Source organism: Scyliorhinus canicula, chromosome 14 (assembly GCF_902713615.1).
Source record: "Scyliorhinus canicula chromosome 14, sScyCan1.1, whole genome shotgun sequence".
In the NCBI taxonomy this organism is placed as follows: Eukaryota; Metazoa; Chordata; class Chondrichthyes; order Carcharhiniformes; family Scyliorhinidae; genus Scyliorhinus; species Scyliorhinus canicula.
This window is the reverse complement of record NC_052159.1, coordinates 28283200-28309488: the sequence shown is the minus strand read 5'-3', so window position 1 is coordinate 28309488 and position 26289 is coordinate 28283200. Positions and strand designations below refer to the sequence as shown.

The 26289-nt window shown below is 45.7% G+C and overlaps 1 protein-coding gene and 1 pseudogene across 1 annotated transcript in view; one reads left to right on the top strand and one right to left on the bottom strand.

Annotated features, from left to right (window-relative positions):
* Window positions 1-6159: 6159 nt before the first annotated feature.
* Window positions 6160-26289, bottom strand: part of c2cd3 (C2 domain containing 3 centriole elongation regulator) — a 173547-nt gene continuing 153417 nt past the window's right edge. Inside the window, exons 31-33 of the mRNA XM_038817737.1 lie at window positions 23744-24779; window positions 23017-23125; window positions 6160-7805 (exon numbers count right to left, since the gene is read on the bottom strand). Of these exons, the coding sequence (XP_038673665.1) occupies window positions 7671-7805; window positions 23017-23125; window positions 23744-24779 (1280 nt within the window). The 3' untranslated portion in view covers window positions 6160-7670. The remainder of the gene's footprint in view (window positions 7806-23016; window positions 23126-23743; window positions 24780-26289) is intronic.
* LOC119977755 lies at window positions 9534-11983 on the top strand (annotated as a pseudogene).

Below are 26289 nucleotides of genomic sequence, written 5' to 3'. Positions count from 1 at the left end.
GGCACAACATTCGCCACTCTCCAATCCTCTGGTACCACCCCTGTTGACAGCGAGGACGAAAAGATCATTGCCAACGGCTCTGCAATTTCATTTCTTGCTTCCCATAGAATCCTTGGATATATCCCGTCAGGCCCGGGGGACTTGTCTATCCTCAAGTTTTTCAAAACGCGCAACACATCTTCCTTCCTGACAAGTATCTCCTCAAGCTTATCAGTCTGCTTCACGCTGTCCTCTCCAACAATATGGCCCCTCTCGTTTGTAAATACTGAAGAAAAATACTTGTTCAAGACCTCTCCTATCTCTTCAGACTCAATACACAATCTCCCGCTACTGTCCTTAATCGGACCTACCCTCGCTCTAGTCATTCTCATATTTCTCACATATGTGTAAAAGGCCTTGGGGTTTTCCTTGATCCTACCCGCCAAAGATTTTTCATGCCCTCTCTTAGCTCTCCTAATCCCTTTCTTCAGTTCCCTCCTGGCTATCTTGTATCCCTCCAGCGCCCTGTCTGAACCTTGTTTCCTCAGCCTTACATAAGTCTCCTTCTTCCTCTTATCAAGACATTCAACCTCTCTTGTCAACCATGGTTCCCTCACTCGACCATCTCTTCCCTGCCTGACAGGGACATACATATCAAAGACACGCAGTACCTTTTCCTTGAACAAGTTCCACATTTCACTTGTGTCCTTCCCTGACAGCCTATGTTCCCAACTTCTGCACTTCAATTCTTGTCTGACAGCATTGTATTTACCCTTCCCCCAATTATAAATCTTGCCCTGTTGCTCACACCTATCCCTCTCCATTACTAAAGTGAAAGTCACAGAATTGTGGTCACTACCTCGTGCAAATAACAGTTCCTCTCTCGCAAATAGACCCGCCTATTCTTCCCCCCTACTCTACACCCCCAAAATCGCTATTTCTGGACTCATCGCCACCCTTGTTTTCGGTACCCGGGATATGACGTCCGCAAACCCCTGCCAGTGTCCCCTGAGGTTTGGACACGCCGAGAACATGTGGACATGGTTCGCTGGTCCTCCCCCAAATATAGCACACTTGTCCTCCAGCCCAAAGAATTTGCTCATCCGGGCCACCGTCATGTGGGCCCAGTGAACCACCTTGAACTGAATCAGGCCGAGCCTGGCACATGTTGCGGTTGTATTTACCCTCATAGACATAGACATAGAACAGTACAGCACAGAACAGGCCCTTCGGCCCTCAATGTTGTGCCGAGCCATGATCACCCTACTCAAACCCACGTATCCACCCTATACCCGTAACCCAACCCCCCCCTTAACCTTACTTTTTTTTTAGGACACTACGGGCAATTTAGCCTGGCCAATCCACCTAACCCGCACATCTTTGGACTGTGGGAGGAAACCGAAGCACCCGGAGGAAACCCACGCACACACGGGGAGGACGTGCAGACTCCGCACAGACAGTGACCCAGCCGGGAATCGAACCTGGGACCCTGGAGCTGTGAAGCATTTATGCTAACCACCATGCTACCGTGCTGCCTCCTCAGAGCGTCTGCCCATACGCCTCCCTCCAACTCCCCACCAAGCTCCTCTTCCCACTTGAGTTTCAGTTCCTCGGTCCCTGTGTCCTCCGCTCCCATAAGCTCCTTATAAATATCCGAGACTCTCCCCTCTCCTACCTCACACCTGGAAACTATCCTGTCCTGGATCCCCCTTGGTGGAAGGTGTGGAAAGGACGGGACCTGTCTACGTAAGAAATCCCGCACCTGCAAGTACCGAAAGTCATTCCCCCTCGCCAGCCCGAACTTCTCCTCCAGCGCCCTCATGTTTGCGAAGCTCCCTTCCAGGAACAAGTCACCCATTCTTCCCACCCTCGCCCTCCGCCACGCTCGAAACTCGCCATCCATCTTCCCCGGGACAAATCGGTGGTTGTCACATATTGGGGACCAGACCAACGCACCCACTTCCCCCGCATACTTCCTCCATTGGCCCCAAATCTGCAGAGCCGCCACCACTATAGGGCTGGTGGAGTAGCTGGCCAGCGGGAGCGGCAAAGGAACCGTGACCAGGGCTGCCAAGCTGGTGCCCCTGCACGAAGCAGCCTTCACCCGATCCCAAACCAACCCCGTACCCACCATCCATTTCCTTATCATGGCTATGTTAGCTGCCCAGTGGTAGCTGCTGAGGATAGGCAATGCCAGCCCCCCCCTCGCTACGGTTCCATTCCAGCATCCCCCTCTTTACCCGCGGGGACTTCCCCGTACAAACAAATCCCAGAATGATTTTATTGATTCTTTTAAAGAAGGACCAAGGAATGAAAATGAAATGAAATGAAATGAAAATCCCTTATTGTCACGAGTAGGCTTCAATGAAGTTACTGTGAAAAGCCCCTAGTCGCCACATTCCGGCGCCTGTCCGGGGAGGCTGGTACGGGAAAATAGGGAGACACTGAAAAATAAACAGGAATCTCGGGAGGATCGTCATCTTCACCGTCTGTACTCTCCCCACTAGTGACAGCGGGAGCGCATCCCACCTCCGAAACTCACTCCTCATTTGCTCCACCAGCCTGGACAAGTTCAACTTATGCATCTTGCCCCAGTCACGCGCCACTTGTATCCCTAAATACCTAAAACTTTCCCCAACTAGCCTAAACGGTAGCTCCCTCAGCCTATTCTCCTGACCCCTCGCCTGCACCACAAACATCGCGCTTTTTGCCATGTTCAACTTGTAGCCCGAAAACCGGCCAAATTCCCCTAGGATTTCCATAATCCTGTTCATCCCTGCCGCTGGATCCGACATGTACAAAAGCAGGTCAGCAGCATAGAGCGAGACCTTGTGCTCTATCCCCCCCCCCCCCCCCCCCCCCCCCCCCCCGACCAATCCCCTTGCCGTTCTCAGAGCAATTGCCAGCGGTTCTATGGCCAACGCAAACAGCAGTGGAGAGAGGGGGCTTCCCTGTCTTGTCCCGCGGTGTAGTCTAAAATATTCAGATGTCGTCCTGTTCGTCCTTACACTAGCCTCCGGGGCCTGATATAGCCGTTCAGCCCAGTCCACAAAGCCTTCTCCAAACCCAAACCGTCCCACTCCACCTGGTCAAAAACTTTTTCGGCATCAATTGCCAGCACTACCTCCACCAGGGGCTGGTTTAGCTCACTGAGCTAAATCACTGGCTTTTAAAGCAGACCAAGTAGGCCAGCAGCACGGTTCGATTCCCGTACCAGCCTCCCCGGACAGGCGCTGGAATGTGGCGACTAGGGGCTTTTCACAGTAACTTCATTGAAGCCTACTCGTGACAATAAGCGATTTTCATTTCACCTCTCTGCCCTCCGGGGGCATCATAATCACATTGAGTAGCCTTCTTAGATTGGCTACCAGCTGCCTGCCCTTAACAAACCCCGTTTGGTCCTCCACAATCACATCCGGTACGCAGTCTTCGATTCTGGATGCCAGGATCTTGGCTAGCAGTTTAGAGTCCACGTTAATCAGGGAGATTAGCCTATAGGACCCACAAGCTTCCGGATCATTATCACGTTTTAATATCAGCGAGATGGTGACTTGCGACATCGTCGGAGGTAGCACCCCATTGTCCCTCGCCTCTTTAAACACCCTAACCAGCACTGGCCCCACTATCCCCGAGTACGCTTTACCCGACTGCATGGCCTTCAGGCCCCCCATCACTTCTTCAGCTCTAATCGGGGCCCCCAGCCCCTCTACCATCCCCCTGCCCACCTTTGGGAAGGTCAGCCCATCTAAGAAGCGCCTCATCCCCATCAGCCCCGTGGGGGGTTCCGAGTTATACAGCTTGCCATAGAAGTCCTGAATACCCTGTCCAGTCCTGCCGGGTCTCCAACCCGGCTCCCTGCCCCGTCCACTACCGTCCCTATTTCCCTAGCCGCCTCCCTCTTCCTAAGTTGCTGTGCAAGCATTCTGCTGGCTTTCTACCCATACTCATACACCGCGCCCGACCTTTCTGAGCTGCTATACGGCCTTCCCAGTGGACAGTGCCCCTAGCTCCGCCTGCAGTCTCCGTCGTTCCCTAAGTAGCTCTGCCCTCGGGGACTCTACATAGTCCCTATCCGTCCGTGCCATCTCCTGCACCAGTCTGTCCATCTCCGCCCTATCTGTTCTGTCCCTATGGGCTCGGATTTAGATCAGTTCCCCTCTCACCACCGCCTACAGCGCCCCCCGGAGCACCGCTGTTGAGACTTGCCCTGTATCATTGACCTGCAGGTAGTCCTGCATGCATTTCCCCACTCTCACACACCCTCTCATCTGCCAACAATCCGACCTCTAACCTCCATTGTGGGCGCTGGTAACTTTCTTTGCAGACCTGCAGGTCGACCTAATGTGGAGCATGGTCCGAAATAGTGATCGTCAAGTATTCTGTACCCCCTCCAAAAAGTCCCTACTCATAATAAAGTCAATATGAGAATAAACCTTGTGAACATGTGAATCGAACGAGAACTCCTTCCCCGTCGGCCGGCGGATTCTCCAGGGGTCTACCCTCCCCATTTGTTCCATGAACCCTCTCAGCTCTCTTGCCATTGCCGGGACCCTGCCCGTTCTGGAGCACGACCGGTCCAGGTCGGGATCGAGGACTGTATTAAAGTCCCCAACCATAATCAACTTGTGCGAATCCAGGTCGGGGATTCTCCCCAGCAGCCTTTTGATGAAATCTACATCATCCCAGTTTGGAGCGTAAACATTCACTAGGACCACCCTCACCCCCTCAAGCTTCCCCAGATCATGAGAAACCTACCACCCCCATCCGCAACTGTGCTGTCCGCCTCATATTTAACCCGTTTATTAATCATAATCGCAACCTCTCTGATCTTAGCATCAAGCCCTGAATGGAAGACCTGGCTAACCCAGCCCTTCCTGAGCAGTTCTTCATGCTCTTGGCCACGAACCTATGGAACCTGACCACTATTGCCCGGGTCCCCCCCCGCCCGGAGTCTGACCAGAGCAAGAACCACCAAATGCGCAACTTATTCTCTCATAGCCACCACCGGAAGTCGCCATTCAGTCTTTTAACCAGTAGTTTCAGCCCAATAAAAAGATAAAGTCCATTCTCAATCTAAAGCATGTCTTGATGAAGAACACCACGGAAACTTAAACTATATGTGGTGGGTGTCACCGTCCGCTCCAATTAGATTCTTCAGCCTGTAAATAATTAACCACCTGAATATTCTTCCGTTGTGTCTTTTGCAGATTTGGTGACATCTACTAATTTACAAATGTTACTCTGCAATGTCACTTACGCCTGTCTACCTTTATGGCCTTTTCGGCTACATATTTTGCTTTCATGGGTGGGAAGTTGAGCTGTCAGGGGGATACAGAGATCCATCAGTGTGATTTGGACAAGTTGAGTGAGTGGCTAATGAATGACAGATGCAGTATAATTTAGAGAAATGCAAGATTATCCACTTTGGCAGCAAAAACGAGAAAGCAGACTATTATCTGAATGGCCATAAATTAGGAGAGGGGAATGTGCAACGAGATCCGAGGGTCCTTGTATTCCAGTCACCGATGGTAAGCATGCAGGTACAGCAGGCGGTAAAGGCATCAAATAGTATATTGGCCGTCATAGCGAGAAGATTCAAGTGCAGGAGCAGGGATGTCTTGCTGCAATTATACAGGGCCTTGGTGAGGCCACACCTGGAATATTGAGCGCAGTTCTGGTCTCCTTATCTGAGAAAGGATGTTCTTGCTCTAGAGGGAGCGTAGTGAAGGTTTACCCGACTGATTCTTGGGTTGGCTGGGCTGACGCACGAGGACAGATTGAATCGTTCAGGATTCTAGTCACTAGAGTTCAGAAGAATGAGGGGGAGATCTTATAGAAGCCTATAAAATTTAAACAGGGTAGACAGGGTAGATGCAGGGAGAACGTTCCCGATGGTGGGTGTCACAGTCTGAAGATACTCGGTAGACCATTTAAGAGAGATGAAGAGAAATTTCTTCACCTAGAGTGGTCGGCCTGTGGAATTCATTCCCACAGGAAGTAGCTGAAGCCAAAACATTGTATGTTTTCAAGACGTTAGTCACTATAGGCAATGTGCAACTGTTTTAATTACAAAGCATACTTGTGACTTTAGTGATATATCACAAAAAGGAAACCAGCATGAATAGCAAGGTGTTTGAAATGGTTTCGCTCAACCAGGTGAACTGCTACAAACAAAAAGTACCACATTGAAAAATAATTTATTACTGCACTGCAACATTGTTTTGAAAAACCGCAGACTTAATTCTGATTGATACAAAAGAATGCTAAAATTTAGTAGTTTACAAGATTGAAATAATTTCATACAAATGCTAAGTACATTAAAACAATGGCAACAGAATGAAATTCTCCTATCCATGCAAATGAAAGTGTGTGCATAGCTGCCCGTTGATTTTTACTCTCCGTACTTTTAGACAGCACGCATCATTAGACCAAACCATATTTAAAAGAGCCCGTTAACAGTTCATAACTAATGGTCCAATTTATTAATCATCAGCACTACAAAACAATATTATCAAATGTGCATTTGAAAACTGTTGAGTCATCTTTCCCTTTCCCCTGCACAGTAAATACCAAACAAGCACATACAGATTAATTCTAGCACGAATGTGCATTGTTAAAGTATGGGAAGGACACAATCAAGCTGTTTACGAGAGTAAACAATCAGTGGCCTCACCTCAGTGTTCCAATATAACAATGTAAAAAAATAGACAACCTAACTAGGCTACAGTTTGAATAAATTAGCGTCCATCTGTTCCCATATCCTGGTTTTCACTGCAAATCAAACAGCAGTTCTGAAACTGCCTCCAGAACCAATATAATTATATTGCAAAGTGGATTAGAACAATTATTCATTGCTGGTCTTTGTTCAGTTAATCCCGAAACTGGCAGACATAATCTGCTGGATAATTTCATGTCTGTATTATACACTGGACTAATACCATAACAACATTTATTTTAATGTCATGTCATCTTTGCCCACCTGGGGCAAAAAATCTGAACATTTAGGTGCACACGATCAGTATTTTTGGTTCAGTTACTGAGATTTTTGACAATTCATGAGTGGGATTGTTCCCAGTTCAAGCTGAAGAAGCTTGTAAAGCCGAGTTAATGGATTAAAAAATTAAATCTCATTGTCGAGTGTTGTTAGAGAATTGGCTGCTTCTGCAATCTGGTCCCTTATACTGATCATGTGTGTCAGAACTATCATGATCTAAACATTTTACAAGCGGATAATGAAATCATTACATTTGAAATAAATATTGCCACTTTATTATGCCAGTGCTTTGTGGAGAGTGTGGAAAAGACACTATTTTGCAGCTATATGGTATGTGCTTTACACTGCTCCAATGTCTTTTATTCTGGGCTGTTGAGCACATCATTTATACTGGTGCGCAACAAGGATAAATTTCAATGGTTAATGTGGAAGCTGGAAACTCAAAGCTTGCATTTCCACCCCAAGTAGAATCTCGCCACACTCACATCCATAAGGAAAGAGGACCAATGGGCTGAACATGCAGACATGTATTAATAGCACGTGGGAGCAAATGAGTTGTGTCACTGCATTTGTTGTTCAGGTCCTGGTGGTAAGTAGCTCAAGAGTCTACATGCAGCATTAATTGTCAGGGATAATGTGAACATTTCCAATTTTAGGTGTGTTACTATTTCTAAATAATAACTGTAAAATACTTTTTTCAGCTTTTTTCGACAAAGCGTCCTGCAAAAATCTTGGCAATTCTCTCAGTTTCTTCTTTAGGTAGTTCCGTCGACACTAATCTTGGTTTTTGACGATTGCTGCGGCGAGATCTAATCAAACTCGAAACTTCCCTCTGAAAAGAGAAATTTAGAAAACATTTTTAAAAGCAAGCTGAGTTCAAAGCCAACAAGAATGCTTTTATTCTTTTAGCAATTCTCGTAATAAAATGATTGCATGAAAGCAAATTATTAAGTTAACTTGGCATTACATTAACGTCCACTGCAGCAATAGCTTTTCCAATTACACGATTACCAGCTAGAAATTTTCCGTCCATTAAAGAAAATTGAAGGCTGCAGAGTATAGAATTGAAAAAAACCTGGGCCAGTACCTTTTAACAGAAACATTAATTTGTTACGCCATCTCTGTCCTGCAGGTTAGTGACTATTGCACTCTAGTTAAGTGTTCTACTGGAGCAGGTCAATTAAACGTTAGCCCTGTTGCATCACAGCGCCAGGATCCCGGGTTCGATTCCCAGCTTCCCGTCTGTGTGGAGTCTGCATGTTCTCCCGTGGAAGCGTGGGTTTCCTCCCGATGCCCCGGTTTCCTCCCACAAGTCCTGAAAGACGTGTTTGTTAGGTGAATTGGACATTCTGAATTCTCCCTCAATGTACCTGAACAGGCGCTACAGTATGGGAACTATAGGATTTTCACAGTAACTTCATTGTAAGCCTACTTGTGGCGCAGTGGTTAGCACTGCTGCCTATGGAGCTGAGGACCTGGGTTTGATGCCGGACCTGGGTCACTGTGTGGAGTTTGCATATTTGCCCTATGTCTGCGTGGGTTTAACCCCACAACCTAAAGAGGTGCAGGTTAGGTGGATTGGCCACACTAAATTGCCCCTTAATTGGAAAAAAATAATTGGGGAGTCGAAATTTATAATAAAAAAAATGTAAGCCTACTTGTGACACTAATAAAAATGATTAATATTAAAGTTCCTCGACTTCACATCCATGTCGTTTTGCGTTATACTGCTAATAATCAACTGGAAAGTTCCTCTGTCAATGTTACTGTACTCAGTCTTCAAAGCATTGAAAGGCCAAAATCATTTCATCAGCAGCAATATTGGCTGACCATTGTCCCGTGGTTTGACCATCGCCAAAGCAGTTTCTGTTACTGGGTTACGGGGATACGGTGGAGGCGTGGGTTTAAGTGGGGTGCTCTTTCCAAGAGCCAGTGCAGACTCGATGGCCTGAATGGCCTCCTTCTGCACTGTAAATTCTATGAATTCCACAGATTGGGACTGAAGCAGCTGAAGGCACAGTCTCCAGTGGTAGAGGAAAATAAGGGAAAATGCAAAAAGGCCAGTCAGAGTAGCAGGAAGTTTATGGGGTTTTCTAACTGAAAAAGGCTACAAATGACAAGGGTTAGAGAAACCATGGAGAAATTTAAACACGAGGATGAGAACTTTTAAGTTAAATTACAGGGTTAGGGATCATTGCAGTTGACTGAGGATAGATGCTGGAATCAATTTAGACTTGGTGCCTGCAGCAAAGGTTGGATGATTGAAAGTTTATTGAGGGTAGAGAATGGAAGGCATTAGAATGAGTGAATTCAATGAATGAATGTTTCTCCCTCAGAAACGAAGAAAGCCACAAACAGCACATAATTGTTGAAAATGATGAGGAGGAGTTTGGTTGTGTAATAAAGTAGCCCGGAATTATCTGCTCTCCAGGGTTATCCCACAGTCACTGTGGATTTGGCATGGTGAGCTACTTTTGTTCAAACTTGAGCCCCTTGAAGTGACTTTGGGGCTGGACTGGGGAAATTGCCAGGACGTGAGAAAGCAAAGGTGTTGCTGGGGATGAATACATCAGAATTGGAAATGAAGGTATGGTTGAACAAATCAACAGTCACAGAGATATCATGATGCTTTGTGGGCCAAGGATGAGGCAGCTAGGTGCTTGAAAGTGTAGATGTGAGCCGTTTAGAGACTTTTTATGTTAAGGGCAAAGTAGAAGGAAGTAGGATGGAACGGGGGACTTGCGAAGAGGACCGGGATGGACTCGTCAGTGAGCAAGTCCGGAGGAACCGGGAGCTTATGTAGATGATTATCCATGATGTGAAGATGCCGCCGTTGGACTGGGGTGGGCTCTGTAAGCAGTCTTACAACACCAAGTTAAAGTCGAACAGGTTTGTTTGGAGTCACTAGCTTTCGGAGCATAGCTCCTTCATCAGGGGAGTCTTGGTGACAGTCTCAGGTGATACTCACCCGAAGAAGGAGCTATGCTCTGAAAGCTAGTGACTCCAAACAAACCTGTTTGACTTTAACCTGGTGTTGTAAGACTTCTTACTGTAGATGATTATGACAAATGGATAGCTGTGAATATGAATAAGAGGGTTTATATAGAGGGTGCGCATCAAGGAGAGTGGCAAATGTGAAAACAAATGGGCATGGTGAGCAGAGAATCCAAATTGAAATCACTAAGGATCTGGGGTTGTTTGGAAAGAGTTGGGCTGAAAGAGCAAAAATACAGATAAATTGGGGAGAAATTTGGCATAGAGCTTGACCAAGGAAGGGCCAATAGATGAGAGTTTAAAGGAGCAGAGAGGGTTGGAACAGGAGAACATAGCAGAGGATTAGGGACAAGAGACTAATGTGTTACTTGGATGATATACAACTTCAACTGCCACTACATCAATTTGAATCGGTCAGATGGTTGAAGTCTAGCCAGGTAGAGAGGCTTTGTTAAACATCAAGGTTTTGAGATCTAGGATTCAAGGTTTAGTAAAAGCCAGGATGTTAATGCAATCATCCACAATGTCACAGATTTTAAGACTGTGTTCACAAGTGAGTGGCCAAAAATGTGGAGAAGGACTGGACTCATATTTTTGCAGATAGCACCTCGGGGGCAGTAATGGGTTGGGCGAGTGGAACAGAAAGGTTTGTGCCCAACAGGGAGGGTCGAGGAAATGAGGGTTAGCCTCTAAACGTTACTATTTATTAGGAGGCAGTAACAGGATGCATCCATCGGAGCATATTGACAACAATGGGCTTGTTCAAGGTGATTCAAGCCGTTGATGGCAATAAGAGGTAAGGAAGTCAGTGGTGTAATGAGGAGTTTGGGATTGAGGGGAGTAGGGCAGATAAAAACATTTGAAAAAATGAATGGTTGTTTGACTGGGTGACAGGGTAGAAGGGATTTGGAGGCAAGAATTGAGTATCGCCCAAGGGAGGCCAAAGACTGTCAGACAATATTAATGGATTTGGGCCGAGATTACCAGCCAAATGTGCATGTGAACGTAAACTAAATTCTCGCTTACAACAAAGATTAGGCAAGTCATGTAGCAGTGAAGAGGGCTGGAAGGAAAATTGAGTAAGAGTTTAGAACATCATTTTCACAATTCACTTCTTCAGATTAGGTATGTTGATAAATCAGATGCAATATAAAGATATATATTTTGAACCAGAACACTCAGTCATTGCTCGCTAGAACAAATTATGTAGTACAAGCTTGTCACAATAGTTTAAAAAGAAGCTTGACAGGTTTCTGAGAAAAGAGAACCGCTGTAAAAGAAAGTTGCCGATTAGTTGAGATTGTAATAAGTCATGGGTACACGTGGTCTCCTGCAGCTTGTTCGATTGGAGTTGAAGAGGAATTTCTAATTTTTTTCTGAACTGACAATTTTTTCTTGCTTTAAGAAATGAAATGAATATCGCTTATTGTCACAAGTAGGCTTCAAATTGAAGTTACTGTGAAAAGCCCCTAGTCACCACATTCCGGCGCCGGTTCGGGAGGGTGGTACGGGAAGAGGTAGCGTTTTCACAGAGGGAAGCAAATGGTATTTGAGGTTTCACTGTCAAGTAAATGGAGTAGGTTTAATGAGCTAATAGTTTTAATTGAAAACAGGTCTATATTGCCCAGGGGCTGAAATGCTTGCGACAAGCTTCAATCAGAAATTAGATGATCATTCTCTGACTCCACCTGTGGCCGTAACAATCAAATCAAGGCAGAGGAATGAGAGCAGCGTCAAACAACCAACACGGTTGAGGAACCTCTCGACTTGATCAGGCTCAGTCTGGACGAGTGAATTTATGTGAAATTGAGAAACGACAGGGAGCTTCAAATAAGACTACATGCCCATGATCAGCATCTAAACATGATTTTGGGAGATGTTGAAGATACGGTTATAACCGTAGAAATTAATGAGGAAACATATGAGAAGATATACAAATCCAAGAGAAATATCCCAATGCTGTTTGTTCTTTATGATGGTGTTGTTGTTGTGGCTCCTCCACTAAGGGTCGTTTAAGCACAGCCAAACATTATGAACTGAACTTCAATCTGTGATTATATTTATGAGTAGCTGGAGAGAATGCTCCAATATTATTCCAAAATGTACCTTCGGTACAAAATAAAGGCTGATGACTGTTCTTTAATTTTTAAAAAAGTGTTCAGCTTGGGCTCTTGCGAGAAGCAAGTATATTTGTTTGTGTTAATAAAGATTGACCTTTAAAAACAAACACATATGCCATTGTTCAGTCATTTGATTCATTCTGCGTGACAATTAGAAATGGCTGGGTGCAAGGAACATAAAGGCTCCATGCACAGCCTGGTGGTTGTGCTTAAAGACCTGTACTCCCAATTGTTTCTCAGCCAACTGTTCCAGAACAGTTACAACACTGGCATCAATTGTCTCTAGCACCTGCTCACAATTTGGCTCAATGCCTCAAATTCAGCCCATTCTCACCCGGGTTAGTCTCTCTTCCAACCTCTTCCATCGGACAGAACATACAAAAGTCAGAGAACACACACCAACAGATTCAAAAATCGCTTCTTATGGACTGAACTGATCTCTCCACACATCTTCTCTACTGAGTAGCACTACACTCCGTATGCTTCACCCGATGTCTATGTATTTACATTGTGTATTTATTGTATGTCCTATGTTTTTAATGGACTGTAAGCAGAACAATACTTTCCACTCTACCATACACAAAATCTAAACCATCAGCTAAACCGATGGAAGGAGTCACCAACAATGCTATTCAGCAACATAAATTCACAAATAACCTTCTTAGTCAACGCTCAGTTTGTGTTCCTCTGGACCATTTGATTTTAGGACACAATTACAGCTTGTATTCAAACAGATACAAGAGCTGAATCCAGAGACAAGATCAAATGGATTGTCCTTGACAACTAGGCAGCATTTGACCAAGCGTGGCAGTAAGGCCAAAATCAATCGTCCCTGTTCACGGCTGAGATTTTCCAGTATCACTGAGAGTGAATGGAGTTTTGGCTGGAATATCAAATTCTTCGTTTTCGCTTGCAACGAGTCCCGCCACGGACGAGACCACGCTCTTGCGGTCCCCAAGACAAAGAGGATCAGAGAAAACATTCTCCAGTAGCTGCTGTCACGCCTAGCACAAAGGAAGATGGTGGAAGTTGATGGAGGCCAATTATCTCATCCCTAGGAAATTGATACAAGAATTTGACAGGGCAGCACCCTAGGCCCAACTATCTTCAACTGCTTCATTAATATCATTCCCTCCATCATAAAATCAGAAGGGGGTTAAGTTCACTGATTGAACAGTGTTCTGCAGATAATGAAGTCTGTAGCCACATGCAGAGTGGGCACAGTAAGAAATCTCAAAACACCAGGTTAAAGTCCAACAGGTTTATTTGAAATCACTAGCTTTCATCAGGTGAAGGAAAAGTGCCCCGTAAGCTTGTAATTTCAAATTATCCTGCTGAACTTTAATTTGGTGTTTTGAGACTTCTTACTCTGCCCACCCCAGTCCAGTGTTGGCATCTCCATATCATGGGAAACATAAGAGAAATTATTTTAAAACTGAAAAATATTGCTTATATTTGGCTTGATATAGACTTACAGCTGAAGACGGGCATATATTTCTATGGCATTTAAAATTATGCTATGATTTACTTTAATTAAACACAGTATGGTTTAAGGAACCATTTCCAATTACATTTTACATGCAATGAATTACTAGCTTGCAGAACAGAAACCAGCAAGAGTCATCAGCAAACTGGGTTTCTTTCCCTCCTCGATATGCCCGACTACCTGACTGATCAGCTGAGTGCTGCAAAAAATATTTGGCTTCAACCAGAACAGCTGATGACATCTTAGCCTTCAAAACAAGCATATCTGGCTGCAACTGGTTTGAATTATCAATGCGTGACCTTTATGCCTGTAAAGGCTACAAAGTGAAACTTGATAAACGGGATGTCTCCACTCAAATCATGTGCAAACTAAGAGTTTTCTGCGATACAATAATTCAGCCACTTACGGAATGAGGAAGAGTAACAGTTTCACAAAAGAAAATACAGTTCATCTTGTTTTAAAATTTAAAAAAAGATTTAGAGTACCCAATTATTTTTCCAATTAAGGGGCAATTTAGCATGGCCAATCCACCTACCCTGCACATCGTTGGGTTGTGGGGGCGAAACCTACGCAAACACTGGGAGAATGTGCAAACTCCACACGGACAGTGACCCAGAGCCGGGATCGAACTTGGGACCTCGGCGCTGTGAGGCAGCAGTGCTGCCACCGTGCTGCCCCAAGTTCATCTTCGAACAAAGGGAACAATTGTACTGAATGGAGTAAAATAAGTTCCTCTGATGATGAGCAAATATTGCTTCTTTAAGACTAATCCAGCCCCTCATTCCACAAATTCCTTTCATGCTCAAGCTGCTTTGACAGCAAGTGGCAGAAGATGATCCGACAGTGGGAGGGATCATAGTCAATCTGTATCCTGTCCATATCCAATAGCCCTCAAGAGTGGGAACCCTGTCTAATTCCTCTGTGCTCCTTCCACAGTCCCCACCATATTCAACTTAGCAGACTTCATGCACCAATTGTCACCTTCGGTGAGATCAGCCACTTAAGTAAATAAGTGATTATGAATTGGTAATCAAAGTATTGATTATTAACACAAATCATGGTCGGGATTCTCAGTTTTGCCGGCTGGTCAATGGGGTTTCCCATTGTGGGGCAGTCCCATGCCGGCCGTCGGGAAACCCCCGGGCTGCCGGCAAAACGAAGAATCCCGACGGCAGAGAATTCAGCCCATAGTCTTCTGTAAATTGTTGATGATTGCCACAGAAATAATATTTTTAAAAACTGAGAATGTCACACTCATTTTATCCATCCGCTTTTAGTGCGGCATGATGGAGTTACACACTGTTGTGATCATTAGAGAATTATGTAAATGTTATAACTGCGTGTACCTATAACATCAAACAACTATGTTAAGAGTTGTGCTTTATAAGGCTACACTTTAATATACTTTATTCACTGAAAAGATGTCACTTTAACACTGGATTCCTTGTTCAATACAAATCAATATATCTGAAATACCAATGCAGTATGCAGTCTGAAATACTAATGTAGCTGTGGTGCCATGGGAAGAAGTGGATGGATGGGTTTGCATGGGAAAGTTGAAAGGAATGAAACCAGCATCGACTTCGGCACCGGAAATGACAACAAGACCTGTCGACCCAGTAAATTTCTCCTTACAAAGATTTGGGGGCCTGTGCCAAAATGGGGAGAGAACTACCCCACAGTCCTGTCAAGCAACAGCCTAATACAATCATACTTAATGAATCATACATTCAGACCACCATCACCATCCCAGGGTAGGTCTTGTCCTATTGCAGGGCCGACCCACCAGGGACAATGGCAGAATAGTATACATTGACTCCGGACCACTTGAGGTTTCATGGCATCAGATAAACTGCCCTCCATCAGCTGATGAATCAGCACCCCTTAATTAAAAATATATATTTTTCAATATTTTAACAATTTTTTTTACAAAGAATAAACGCAAACCCAACGTAAACCCCAGATCCCCCCACCCCCAAACAGCTCCCCCTGCCCCTTGACGACAACCAGATCCCGAAAGTGTACAATAAACAGACCCCATCTCTCCCTCTTTAACACTACTCTGGGTGTACCTACACTACATGCACAACCGCTGTTCAACCTTCTCGAGGGTAATTAAGGACAGGTCTAGCCAAAGATGCCCACATTCTGTGAAAGAATTATGAAAAGAAGCTAGAAAGTAAAAGAAAAATAAGGGATCAGTTTAAGGAAGCAAAAAGGAAGCTAAAAGGCAGAGAAAGCAGCTTACAGCTAGGCTACAAAATAGAGCAAGAGAAGCTCAACAAAGAGCCAACATACTATAGGTTGGAGTAAGGACTTCAAAGTGTCACCCACACCATTACCTAGTTGCTGGAGTCTGCATCTACATAGCAACAGGCAGTTGTATACATTGGAATCTTTCCATTATAAATGTTTACATACCATTTATACCTGTAAACATTGCTATGGGCCAGGGTTTACCAATTCCGAAGTAGATCGTGGAGTTCACCTGACCTATAACTGTTTATTGATTTTGGTTACGATGAGCACAAGAGCCTGCCTTTCAGGTGTTATTCAACAGAGTTCTTAGATGCTTTTAATCAAAAAACGAGGTTTACTCTATGAATTTGCATAAACATACAGTATTATCAACTACAAACGTAAAGACCCTGCACAGCTACAGTAATCTATGTATAACCCTTAATAAATTCCACCTTAACTGTTCCAATTCAATAACAAAATCCAAGTAAAACCAGAAACCCCTTTTCAAAGATGTGGCCCAGCACATGGCACTCTGTTCCCCATTTCAAAACAGCAGATTTGAATTCCTTCCAGAAAGCAATTATCTTTAAGTTATCAAGTAGTCTGGAAACAACTTTTAAAATTAAGATAGAGAGAAACTTCTTTCAACCTGTGCAGTTCAAAACCAGTCCAAAACTCAAAGTGAAAGTTAAACTCAGAGCTACAGCCAGTTCCAAACTCAAAGTGAAAGTAAAGGCTCACAGAGCCACAGCCCAGCTCCACCCACACAATGACATCACTGAAGCCATGTGGTAAGACAAAAACATTTCTTAAAGGAACACTCCCATGACAATATCCACATTAAAGTGTTATTATGTCTTAACAAATTTAAGTTCGGAATTACATACAAATGCAATGTTTTTAATTGTTGGCAACCAAAGTGTTTTTGTTGGAGCAGTGCTGCAATACAATACAATGTAAAATACAAGAGAAAATGTTCTGCTGATAAAACATTGGAAAATCAATGCATAGTAGTATCAAACTACATTGGGAAGAAGGTTTGGTTCATTGCATTGATCCAAGTGATGCGGCTGCACTGCTACTTCATGGCCCCTGAACTAGAGAAAAATAACACTTGAAAAAACAGCAGAATGTGTCCACATACGTGCAGTCGCCAGCTTACTTGATCACAATTGGGAGCAGGAATGCTAGTTAGTGCTTTGCCTCCATTCCATCCCTTTCAACTCGGTGTTATTCAAGCCAATTGTAACATCTCAACATCCAGCATGTCTCAAATCAGTTAATATACCAGGAAAATTGGATTCAAACCTGGGGTATAAAGCATTTATCCTTTAATCTGCGGGAATTAAATATTATTGGAATTGAATACCTGACCAGTAGAAGTCAAATCATAAAGTAAAAATAATGTATAAAAGCAATCTGTTTACGGTATGCTAAATATATATGGCCTACTGTAGTGATCTCATAACAGAATGATTGGAACAGTAAGCCTGAATGAAGTAAACAGTACTAATGGACAGTGTGTGTCAGAATACTGTAATAAGAAACCAGTTATGTAATAAAGTGCGTAATAATCTTCCTACACAGCAGAAGGAGCCTGCCACAAATTATAAAAGGCCAGGTTATTTTGAGCTCTTAGTTGGCACAAACATGTTTTTAAATCTGCCGTGCAAAGTAGCAATAGCTCACCAACTACTTAAGGCTGGACAAAATGTTCATGTGCAAGTTCTACAGAGGTATTCCCCAGAAGGTGCATTAAAATGGATTGCATTGGAGAAAGGCAATTGATTTTCCTTCCCCTTCAAAATATCAGTGGATAACGGCAATCCTATTGAGATATCAGCAATGATGGACAGGAAAAGAAAGCATTTACCAAATTTTTTATTTTTTTTTAAAACTTTTTTTAAAATTCAAGATTTTACAGAGTTTTTACAAAACCACTACCAAATGAAGGGAAAAAAAATTAACAACTTAACAAAACAAGGTGGGATAACTACAATTTACAAGAGAGATCTATCCACAACCCATACAGTTCCCCCCTCTCCCACCCCCCCCCCCCCCACCCCCGTTTGCTGACCTCCTCACTCAACATTCCGCGTGAAAATCAAGGAACCCTTGCCACCGCCTGGAGAACCCCAGCAAGGACCCTCTTAAGGCAAACTTTATCCTCTCCAAAATTAGAAACCCAGCCATGTCACTGACCCAAGTCTCCACACTTGGGGGTTTTGCATCCCTCCACGTTAACAAGATCCGTCTCTGGGCTACCAAGGAGGCAAAGGCCAAGACTCCTGCCTCATTCGACTCCTGCACTCCCGGATCTTCTAACACCCCAAATATCGCTATCCCCAGACTTGGCTTTACCCAAGTGTCCAAGACCTTGGACATAGCTTTTGCAAAGCCTCGCCAGAATTCTTTAAGCGCCGGGCATGCCCAAAACATATGGACATGGTTTGCTGGGCTCCCTGGACACCTCACACACCTGTCCTCCACCCCAAAGAACTTGCTCATTCGTGCCGCTGTCATGTGCGCCCGGTGGACCACCTTAAACTGAATCAAGCTAAGCTTGGCACAAGATGAGGAGGAATTGACCCTGCCCAGGACGTCTGCCCACAGGCCCTCATCCAGCTCCTCCTCCCACTTGCCCTTCAGCTCCTCCGCCGAGGCCTCCTCCGCCTCCTGCAGCTCCTGGGATATGTCTGATACCTTAACGTCTCCTACCTACATGCCCGAGACCACCCTGTCCTGTATCCTGCAGGAAGGCAGCAGCGGAAATTCCACCACCTGCTTCTTCAAGAAAGCGAGGACTTGCAGGTACATAAAGGTACTCCCCGGGGGCAAACTGAATTTCTCCTCTAGCACCTTCAGGCTAGAGAAAGTCCCATCTATAAACAAGTCCCCCATCCTTTTGGTACCCGGGTCCAGACTGAGGCCCCTACCTCCCCCCTGTGCCTTCTCCACTGACCCTAGATCCTCAGTGCCGCTATCACCACTGGGCTCATGGTGTACCGTGCCGGCGAGAGCGCCAACGGTGCCATTATCAGGCTAGTATCCCTGCAAAATGCACCCCACCCCACTACCCATTTCCGAATCATGGATATGTTCGCTGCCCAGTAATAGCTGCAGAAGTCCAGCAGCGCCTGCCCCCCTGCACCCCGACTGCGAACAGTCTTTTAACTCGTGGGGTCTTGTTTGCCCACACAAATCCCGTGATAATCCTGTTCACCCGCTTGAAGAGGGACTTGGGGATGAGGATGGGAAGGCACTGGAAGACGAACAAGAACATGGGGAGGACCGTCATTTTCACGGACTGCACCCTGCCTGCCAAGGAAAGCGGGAGCATATCCCACCTCTTAAAGTCCCCTCCATCTGATCCACAAGCCAAGTTAGGTTGAGCTTGTGCAGGGCAACTCTCAGCCACCCGTATGCCTAAATAGCAAAAGCTCCTCTCCACCATCTTGAGCGGAAGCTCTCCCAGTCTCTTTTCCTGGCCCCTTGCATGGATCACAAAAAGCTCGCTTTTCCCGACATTCAACTTATACCCAGAGAAATCCGCAAAATCTTTTAGGATCGGCATGACCTCCCCCATCCCCTCCACCGGATCTGAAATATACAGGAGCAGGTCATCCGCGTACAGTGAAACACGATGCTCCTCCCCTCCCCGAACCAGCCCCCTCCAATTTCTAGACATCCTCAGCACCAACGGCTCGATTGCCAGGGCAAACAGCAGGGCGGACAGGGGGCCCTTGCCTCCAAAGGCATCATGATCACGTTCAGGAGCCTACGCACATTCGTGTTCAGCTGCCTGACCTTGACAAACCCCGTCTGGTCCTCATTAATCACCACTGGGACACAGTCCTCAATTCTAGTGGCCAGGATCTTGGCCAACAGTTTGGCGTCTACATTAAGGAGCAAAATCGGCCTGTAAGCCACATTGCAACAGGTCCTTATCTCGTTTAAGGATGAGCGAAATCAAGGCCCGCGATATCGTCGGGGGAAGGGTTTCCCTTTCCTTATCCTCGTTGAAGGTTCTCAACAATAGCGGGCTCAACGGCTCTGAGAATTTCCTATAGAATTCTACAGGATATCCATCCGGTCCCGGGACCTTGCCCGACCGCATACCCTCCAAACCTTTAACCAACTACTCCAACTCAATTGGGGCCCCTAATCCCTCTACTAGCTCCTCCTCCACCTTCGGGAACCTCAGTTGGCCCAAGAATTGCTTCATCCATCCCTCCCCTCCGGGGGTTCTGACTCATACAATTTACCATAGAAATCCTTGAAACCTCATTGATCCTTTCCGAGCTCAGGACCGTGTTACCCCCCCGTCCCTAATTCCCCCAATTTGCCTGGCCGCCTCTCTCTTCCGTAGTTGGTGCGCCAGCATCCTACTTGCCTTCTCCCCATCCGCCTCCTAATCCGCCCACAGGCCTTCTCATCCGCCAATAGTCCTACGTCCAGTCTCCATAGAGTACTCCGACCGTTGGCCTCAACTCCACCCAGTGCGGAGCATGGTCCGAGACCGCAATGGCTGAGTACTCTATCCCCTCCACTCTCTGGATTAGCGCCCTGCTTACCACAAAAAATAAAATCCCCCCCCCCCCCCCCCCCATTACCAGACTGCATGACTCCAGGTCCGGGATTTTACTCAACATTCGCTTCATAAAATCCGCATCGTACCAATTCGGGGCATACATGTTCACTAGCACCACTCAGGCCCCCTGCAGCTTGCCACTCATCATAATATATCTACCCCCTTTATCCGCCACAATACCCCCCGCCTCAAATGCCACCCGTTTGCTTACCAAGATTGTGACCTCCCCTGGTCTTCGCATCCAGCCCAGAGTAAAAGACCTGCCCCATCCATCCCTTCCTCAGCCTAGTTTGATCAGCGAGCTTCAGATGCGTTTCTTGTAGCATGGCTACGTCTGCCTTTAGCCCCTTTAAGTGCGAGAACACACGGGCCCTCTTGACCGGCCCATTCAACCTCCCCCCCGACTAACCATCCCCTTTTTAGGCCAGCCGCGTGACCGCGCCTCACACTCCAGCCCCCCAGCCGGAGACTCCCCGTCCCGACTCCCCCTTTAACTCCAAAAGTTGCTTCCCCTACAGCCAGCAAAGCAGCATCCTACACCCCCCCCCCCAATCCCCCTCTCCCAAGTCAAGCATCTGCTTAACCCCAATTCCCCCCCCATTGCTCTCCCGTAAGTGAGCTGACTCATGCTGACCCCGGCCGCTTCCGCCTCTACCTCCAATCCCCCCCCTTATTCCCGTGTGTCAAGAAAGAAAAGCTCAAACAAACTTCGGGTGCTATACCTGACGATGAGCAACTCTCCCCCCCCCCCCCCCCCCCTCTCCCCCCACCACGAACTGCTCCCGCTGTCCGGCCCGTCCCCACTGCCTGTGGCGCAGCTCTATACTAACAGCAAATAGACCCAGAACCTCGAGGGCCCAGAACAAAGAGGCAAAAAAAAAAACACGGAGGAAAACCAACATAACACCGCCCCCTCGCCCCACCGGCGTGCCCCAACAACATACAACTGTCCATTAATTCAAGTCCAGCTTCTTGTTCTTAATAAAAGTCCAAGCCTCATCCGGCGTATCGAAGTAATAGCACCGGTCTTGGTACGTGACCCACAGTTTCTTGGTTGTAGCAGCCTGAATTTCACCCCTTTGCTGTGGAGGACTGCCTTGGCCCGGTTGAATCCCGCACGCCTCTTAGCCAGCTCTGCACCAGTCCTGGTAGATACGGATCTCACAGTTCTCTCACTTACTGCTTCGCTCCTTCTTTGCCCATCCCAGGACACATTCGGTGAAGCGGTGGAATCTTATCACCATAGCTCTCGGTGGCTCATTCACTTTAGGCTTCCTTGCCAGGACTCTGTGCACCCCTTCCAGCTCCAGGGGCCGCAGGAAGGCCCCCGCGCCCATCAGCGACCCCTGCATCGTGGTCACAAATGCACTCGCATCCGACCCCTCCGCGCCTTCAGGGAGGCCCAGAATTCACAGGTTCTGCCTCCTTGACCTGTTTTCAAGGTCTTCCAGCTTCTCCTGCCATCTTTTGTGCAGGGCCTCGTGCGCCTCCACTCTATCCGCCAGGCCCTAAATCTCGTCCTCGTTGTCAGAGGCCTTTTTCTGCACCTCCTTAATCGCCGGCCCCTGCATCCTCTGGCGCTGCACCAACCTTTCAATAGAAGCTTTCATAGGGGCCAGCATCTCCGCTTTTAACTCAGTGAAGCAGCTTCTAAGAAACTCCTGCTGCTCCCGTGACTACTGGGCCGACGCTGCCTGATCCGCGCCGGCCGCCATCTTGCCTTTTCGCGCCCGTTCTCCCCTCTTCTCCAAAGCAGCATTTTGATTGCCCCACTCCTGGTCCACTCCACACAGCGCCGGGGGATCTTCACTGTTTCCTTGCCACACCGGGAATCATCGTCCAAGTGCCGCTGGAGCTCCGTACAAGGGCCCAAAAGTCCGTTGTTGGCAGTAGCTGCCGACCGTGCGACCTACCCGGCATAGCCGCAACCGGAAGACCATTTACAAAAATGATGACCAAATATTCTGATATCCACCATGCCAAGCTAATAGCACAATCTTACAAATCATTCATCCACTACCTAGAAATGCTACTCTCATCGCAGGTAAAACTAAGGGACATAACCACGGTGGCACTGCTATCTCAAAGTGCCAGAGATGAGGATTTGATTCCAACCTCAGAAGTTTGCACATTCTCCCAGTGTCTGCGTGGGTTTCCGCTGGTGCTCCCGTTTCCTCCCACAGTCCAAAGGTGAGCAGGTTAGGTTTTTGGTAATGTTAAATTGCCCCTTAAAAGGGTTACAGGGATTGGACTTAGATAGGGTGCTCTTTTGGAGGATCGTTGCAGTCTCGATGAGCCGAATGGCCTCCTTCTCCACTGTAGGGATTCTATGAACTTCAGCCATATAAGGAAAAAAACTGAGGAAATTCTCTTGACCTTTTATGACAATCTAACAATCATTAGTACATACAGCTGCTTGTGAGACATATGAACAAACCAGACTCCTCAATTACGTATGTTCAATCAGTTATTAATTCCTGCCACCATAACTTTCACCTGGCACTAAACATTCATAAGATAATTTTGCTCTCAAAATTAATATACAATTTTAAATTAAGTGGATGCAATTTTTGACCAGTGCAACAAATGCAAGAGAACAATTGTGACTTACGTGATTTGTCGCTGCTCTGGGGATTGACTGTGCAACATTTAACAACCGCATTGAAGCTTCTAAATGACTTGGTGGCAGAAAAAAGTTAGGAATTACAACTGGATCAGATCTGAATAAAGATGTTAAAGATTATTAACATTAATGAGCTTTTTAAGAGCACAAACATATATAGCTTCTTCAGTATAGCCTACTTCACACCGGGAACGTGCTATATTTCTTTCCCAACTCCAATCTCTGGGACCAGACTGTCTACAACAATATTGGGGAACTGGATCAACTGGTTCCTTTGTACACAATTCAATTATTGATATTTAGAACATATATGAAAATATAAATATGAAAAATACAAATCAATATGAAACAGCAAATGGTATAGGATTTTCTGCGCAAAATTTGTCTTCACCACTACTTTTCCATCCTGAAATACTAATTCTAATGACATGAGCACTACTGGTTATTACTCAATATGATTAATCCATTTTATATTAGGTGATGAGAAAGTACAGCCAGCTAATAACTGGTAATTAAAATCCATTTAAATCACCGTCCCAAATTATGAAAAGCTCAATCAGCAACGATGACAAAGTGTCATTGCACATGGCTAACTACACATAAATAACATTCCACAAATGCTTATCACTGCAGCCTTTCATTGGAATATATTCGGAACAAATGTGTGCCTGAATAAAAGTTCACTTTAAAATAAGTTATGGTTACTAAAGGATACAATCTGACCGAATGAGTATCTTCTGATGAATCTGTATCTGCACTCTCCTCGCGTCTCCTCTGAACACATTCCCCACCAGCTTCAGAGAACTGTGGGCCTTCGTGGTTCTGTCTTTTGAATAACTCTTGGATATCAATTTCTCTGTTTGTATTGTTGTGGTGGTCGTCTTCATGAACACTATTTACTTTTAGGCCTCCTTTCTCTCTATCAGTAAGTGAAAATTCTCCACTGGGAAAAATATTATATTCTGTAACATCCTCATTTTCTTGTATCAGGTCTTCTGCTTCATCAGGGTTTGAGGAAAACAAATCTTGATCATCCGAGGACTGTATTTCTAGTAACTCTGTTTCTGAGAACTGCTCACTTTGGACAATTAAATTTCTGTCTGGCATGTCGAGGTTTATTCCTTCAATTACTAATGAAAATCTAGCTGAAGGTGGGGACTCACCTGTTGCAATATTGCCAGGTAGATTACAATTTTTATCTTGTACCCTCTCAGTAAACAGCTCATCATGTACATAGACAGGAATTGCTTGTTTTTCCTCAGCCAGACCTCCATTTCCAATTGGCTCATGAGTCTCTTGTGTAGCTTCACATTCGTGCCTGTAATTATCTTCAAATTCGGAGACGATACTTGACCAAGGGCTGGTCCTGTCAGTCATAACGGTCATGTCATTTAAGATTCTTGGCTGTATCACATCTTCCTCATATCCTTCTTCACTGCTATCGTCATTTTGCTGGTTTCCGTTTTCTACATTGGATCTATTATTCTGGGAATTTATCTGCTCTTGATCAAAGTATTCATCAAGTTTAATGTGTCCCAACTCTGAATTTCCTTGTGTGCAGATCTGAGGAATGCAAGTCTTCAGATTGTCTCTCTCTGGTGACTGCACATATGGGAAAACTTCACACTGGCTTATGTTTCTTTCATTTTCTAATCGTTGTGGTTCATTTTCAACTATTTTCACCCAATCTTCTGTAGCTCGAGAAGACTGTGTTGGAGAAGTAACATCAACTTTATTTGCTTCTTGCAGTCCTGTTATATTTAAAGTGCAAACAGGCATGAATAAGAAAGCAATTCTACCAATACTTTGCTTTTGGTTAGCTGTTAATGTGTTATCAGGTGCCAATGCACAAATTTAGTATAGAATTGTATCGCATATAACTGGCTCTGGTTTCTGGATATAGATTGCACCCCAATCTATCAAATGAACATGCTAAAATTTAACTTACAAAACAATGGCTGTATGCATCATAGCCACCCCAGAGTAGAAGGAAAGTGATATTATAGAGGTCTTATCAAAAAGTAAAATTGCGGATGAAATCACCATTTGGTTAGTTCCCTCCCAACATAGAAAACCCAGGTGAGGAAAGGTGTTTTTAGGATTCCAGCCACTGGGCTGAATTCTCTGTTTGGGAGATTATGTTCTCCTGATGGCAATGAATCGCCTCTGGTTTGCACTCGCGCTGTAAGTGAGAATCCAGAGGTGATCATCATGCCATGCAAATTTATACATGACGGGGACTGCAAGGGATTCCCCTGCAAATCATTCTATCGGGCTGCCATTCTGAGTGGGTGGTCTCATAGTGAGGTCCAGCAGCTGCCCCCCGCAACGTTATTCTGCCCACCCAACCAGGGGATTTGCTGGGTGACCCCCGCCGTCCCACAGTACAATGGTGACACAAACCCCCTCCAATAAGAGAGCCCCCCCCCCACCAGACATCCCCATTAGTCTGTCCCCTCCATTACAAGGACCGTCCCCCCTGCATTACAGAGACTGCCCCCCTACATTACAGAGACCCCTACATTTTAGAGACCACCACCCCTACATAACAGATACCGTCTCCCCCATTACAGAGACTGCTACCCATTACTGAGACCGCCCCCTCCTCCAATACAGAGACCCCTGTCTGGAAGAAGCTAGAGAGCAGTCCAGAAAGAGACAGAGAAAAATATCACTGCTTTAAAACTCACCAGTCAAAAGCAGTTAAGTGCTTTCCACGGAAAAAAAGGGAAAGCACTTAACTGCCTTTGATGTGGCCCAAGAGCTGTCAATCATAGATAGATGTTTATAAACATGTGGTTAGTTGCACAGCAAGGTACTGGAGATCCATTCAAGCATGAAGGGAAATTAGATTAAACAATCCAGCCAGCTGGCTGTGTGCAAACTGCAATCACATCCTAGTAAAACCAATTCCCATTGATGTGAATGAAAGCCTGGCAGATCAAAGATCTGAGGTGGTTTAAACCCAGTTGATGTGATTTTCGCTATCTAGAAATTTACAGTTGTTGCTTCCTCTGCCTGAGCTAGCAGGTGTACTGCACAGATGAGTTTTAGAACAATGATTTTTCCACTGTCTCTGCCTGGACTGCTCTAGCTACCAGGCAGGAGTCTCTGTAATGGGTCATCTCTGGTGGGAGTCTCTGTAATGGTGATGCCTCTTATGTGGAGGGAGGGGGAGGAGATGTGGGGGGAGGGGTTCTGGTGGGAGCCTCTGTAATGGGGGTCTAGTGGGAAGGATTTGCATTGCATTACCCACTTGCC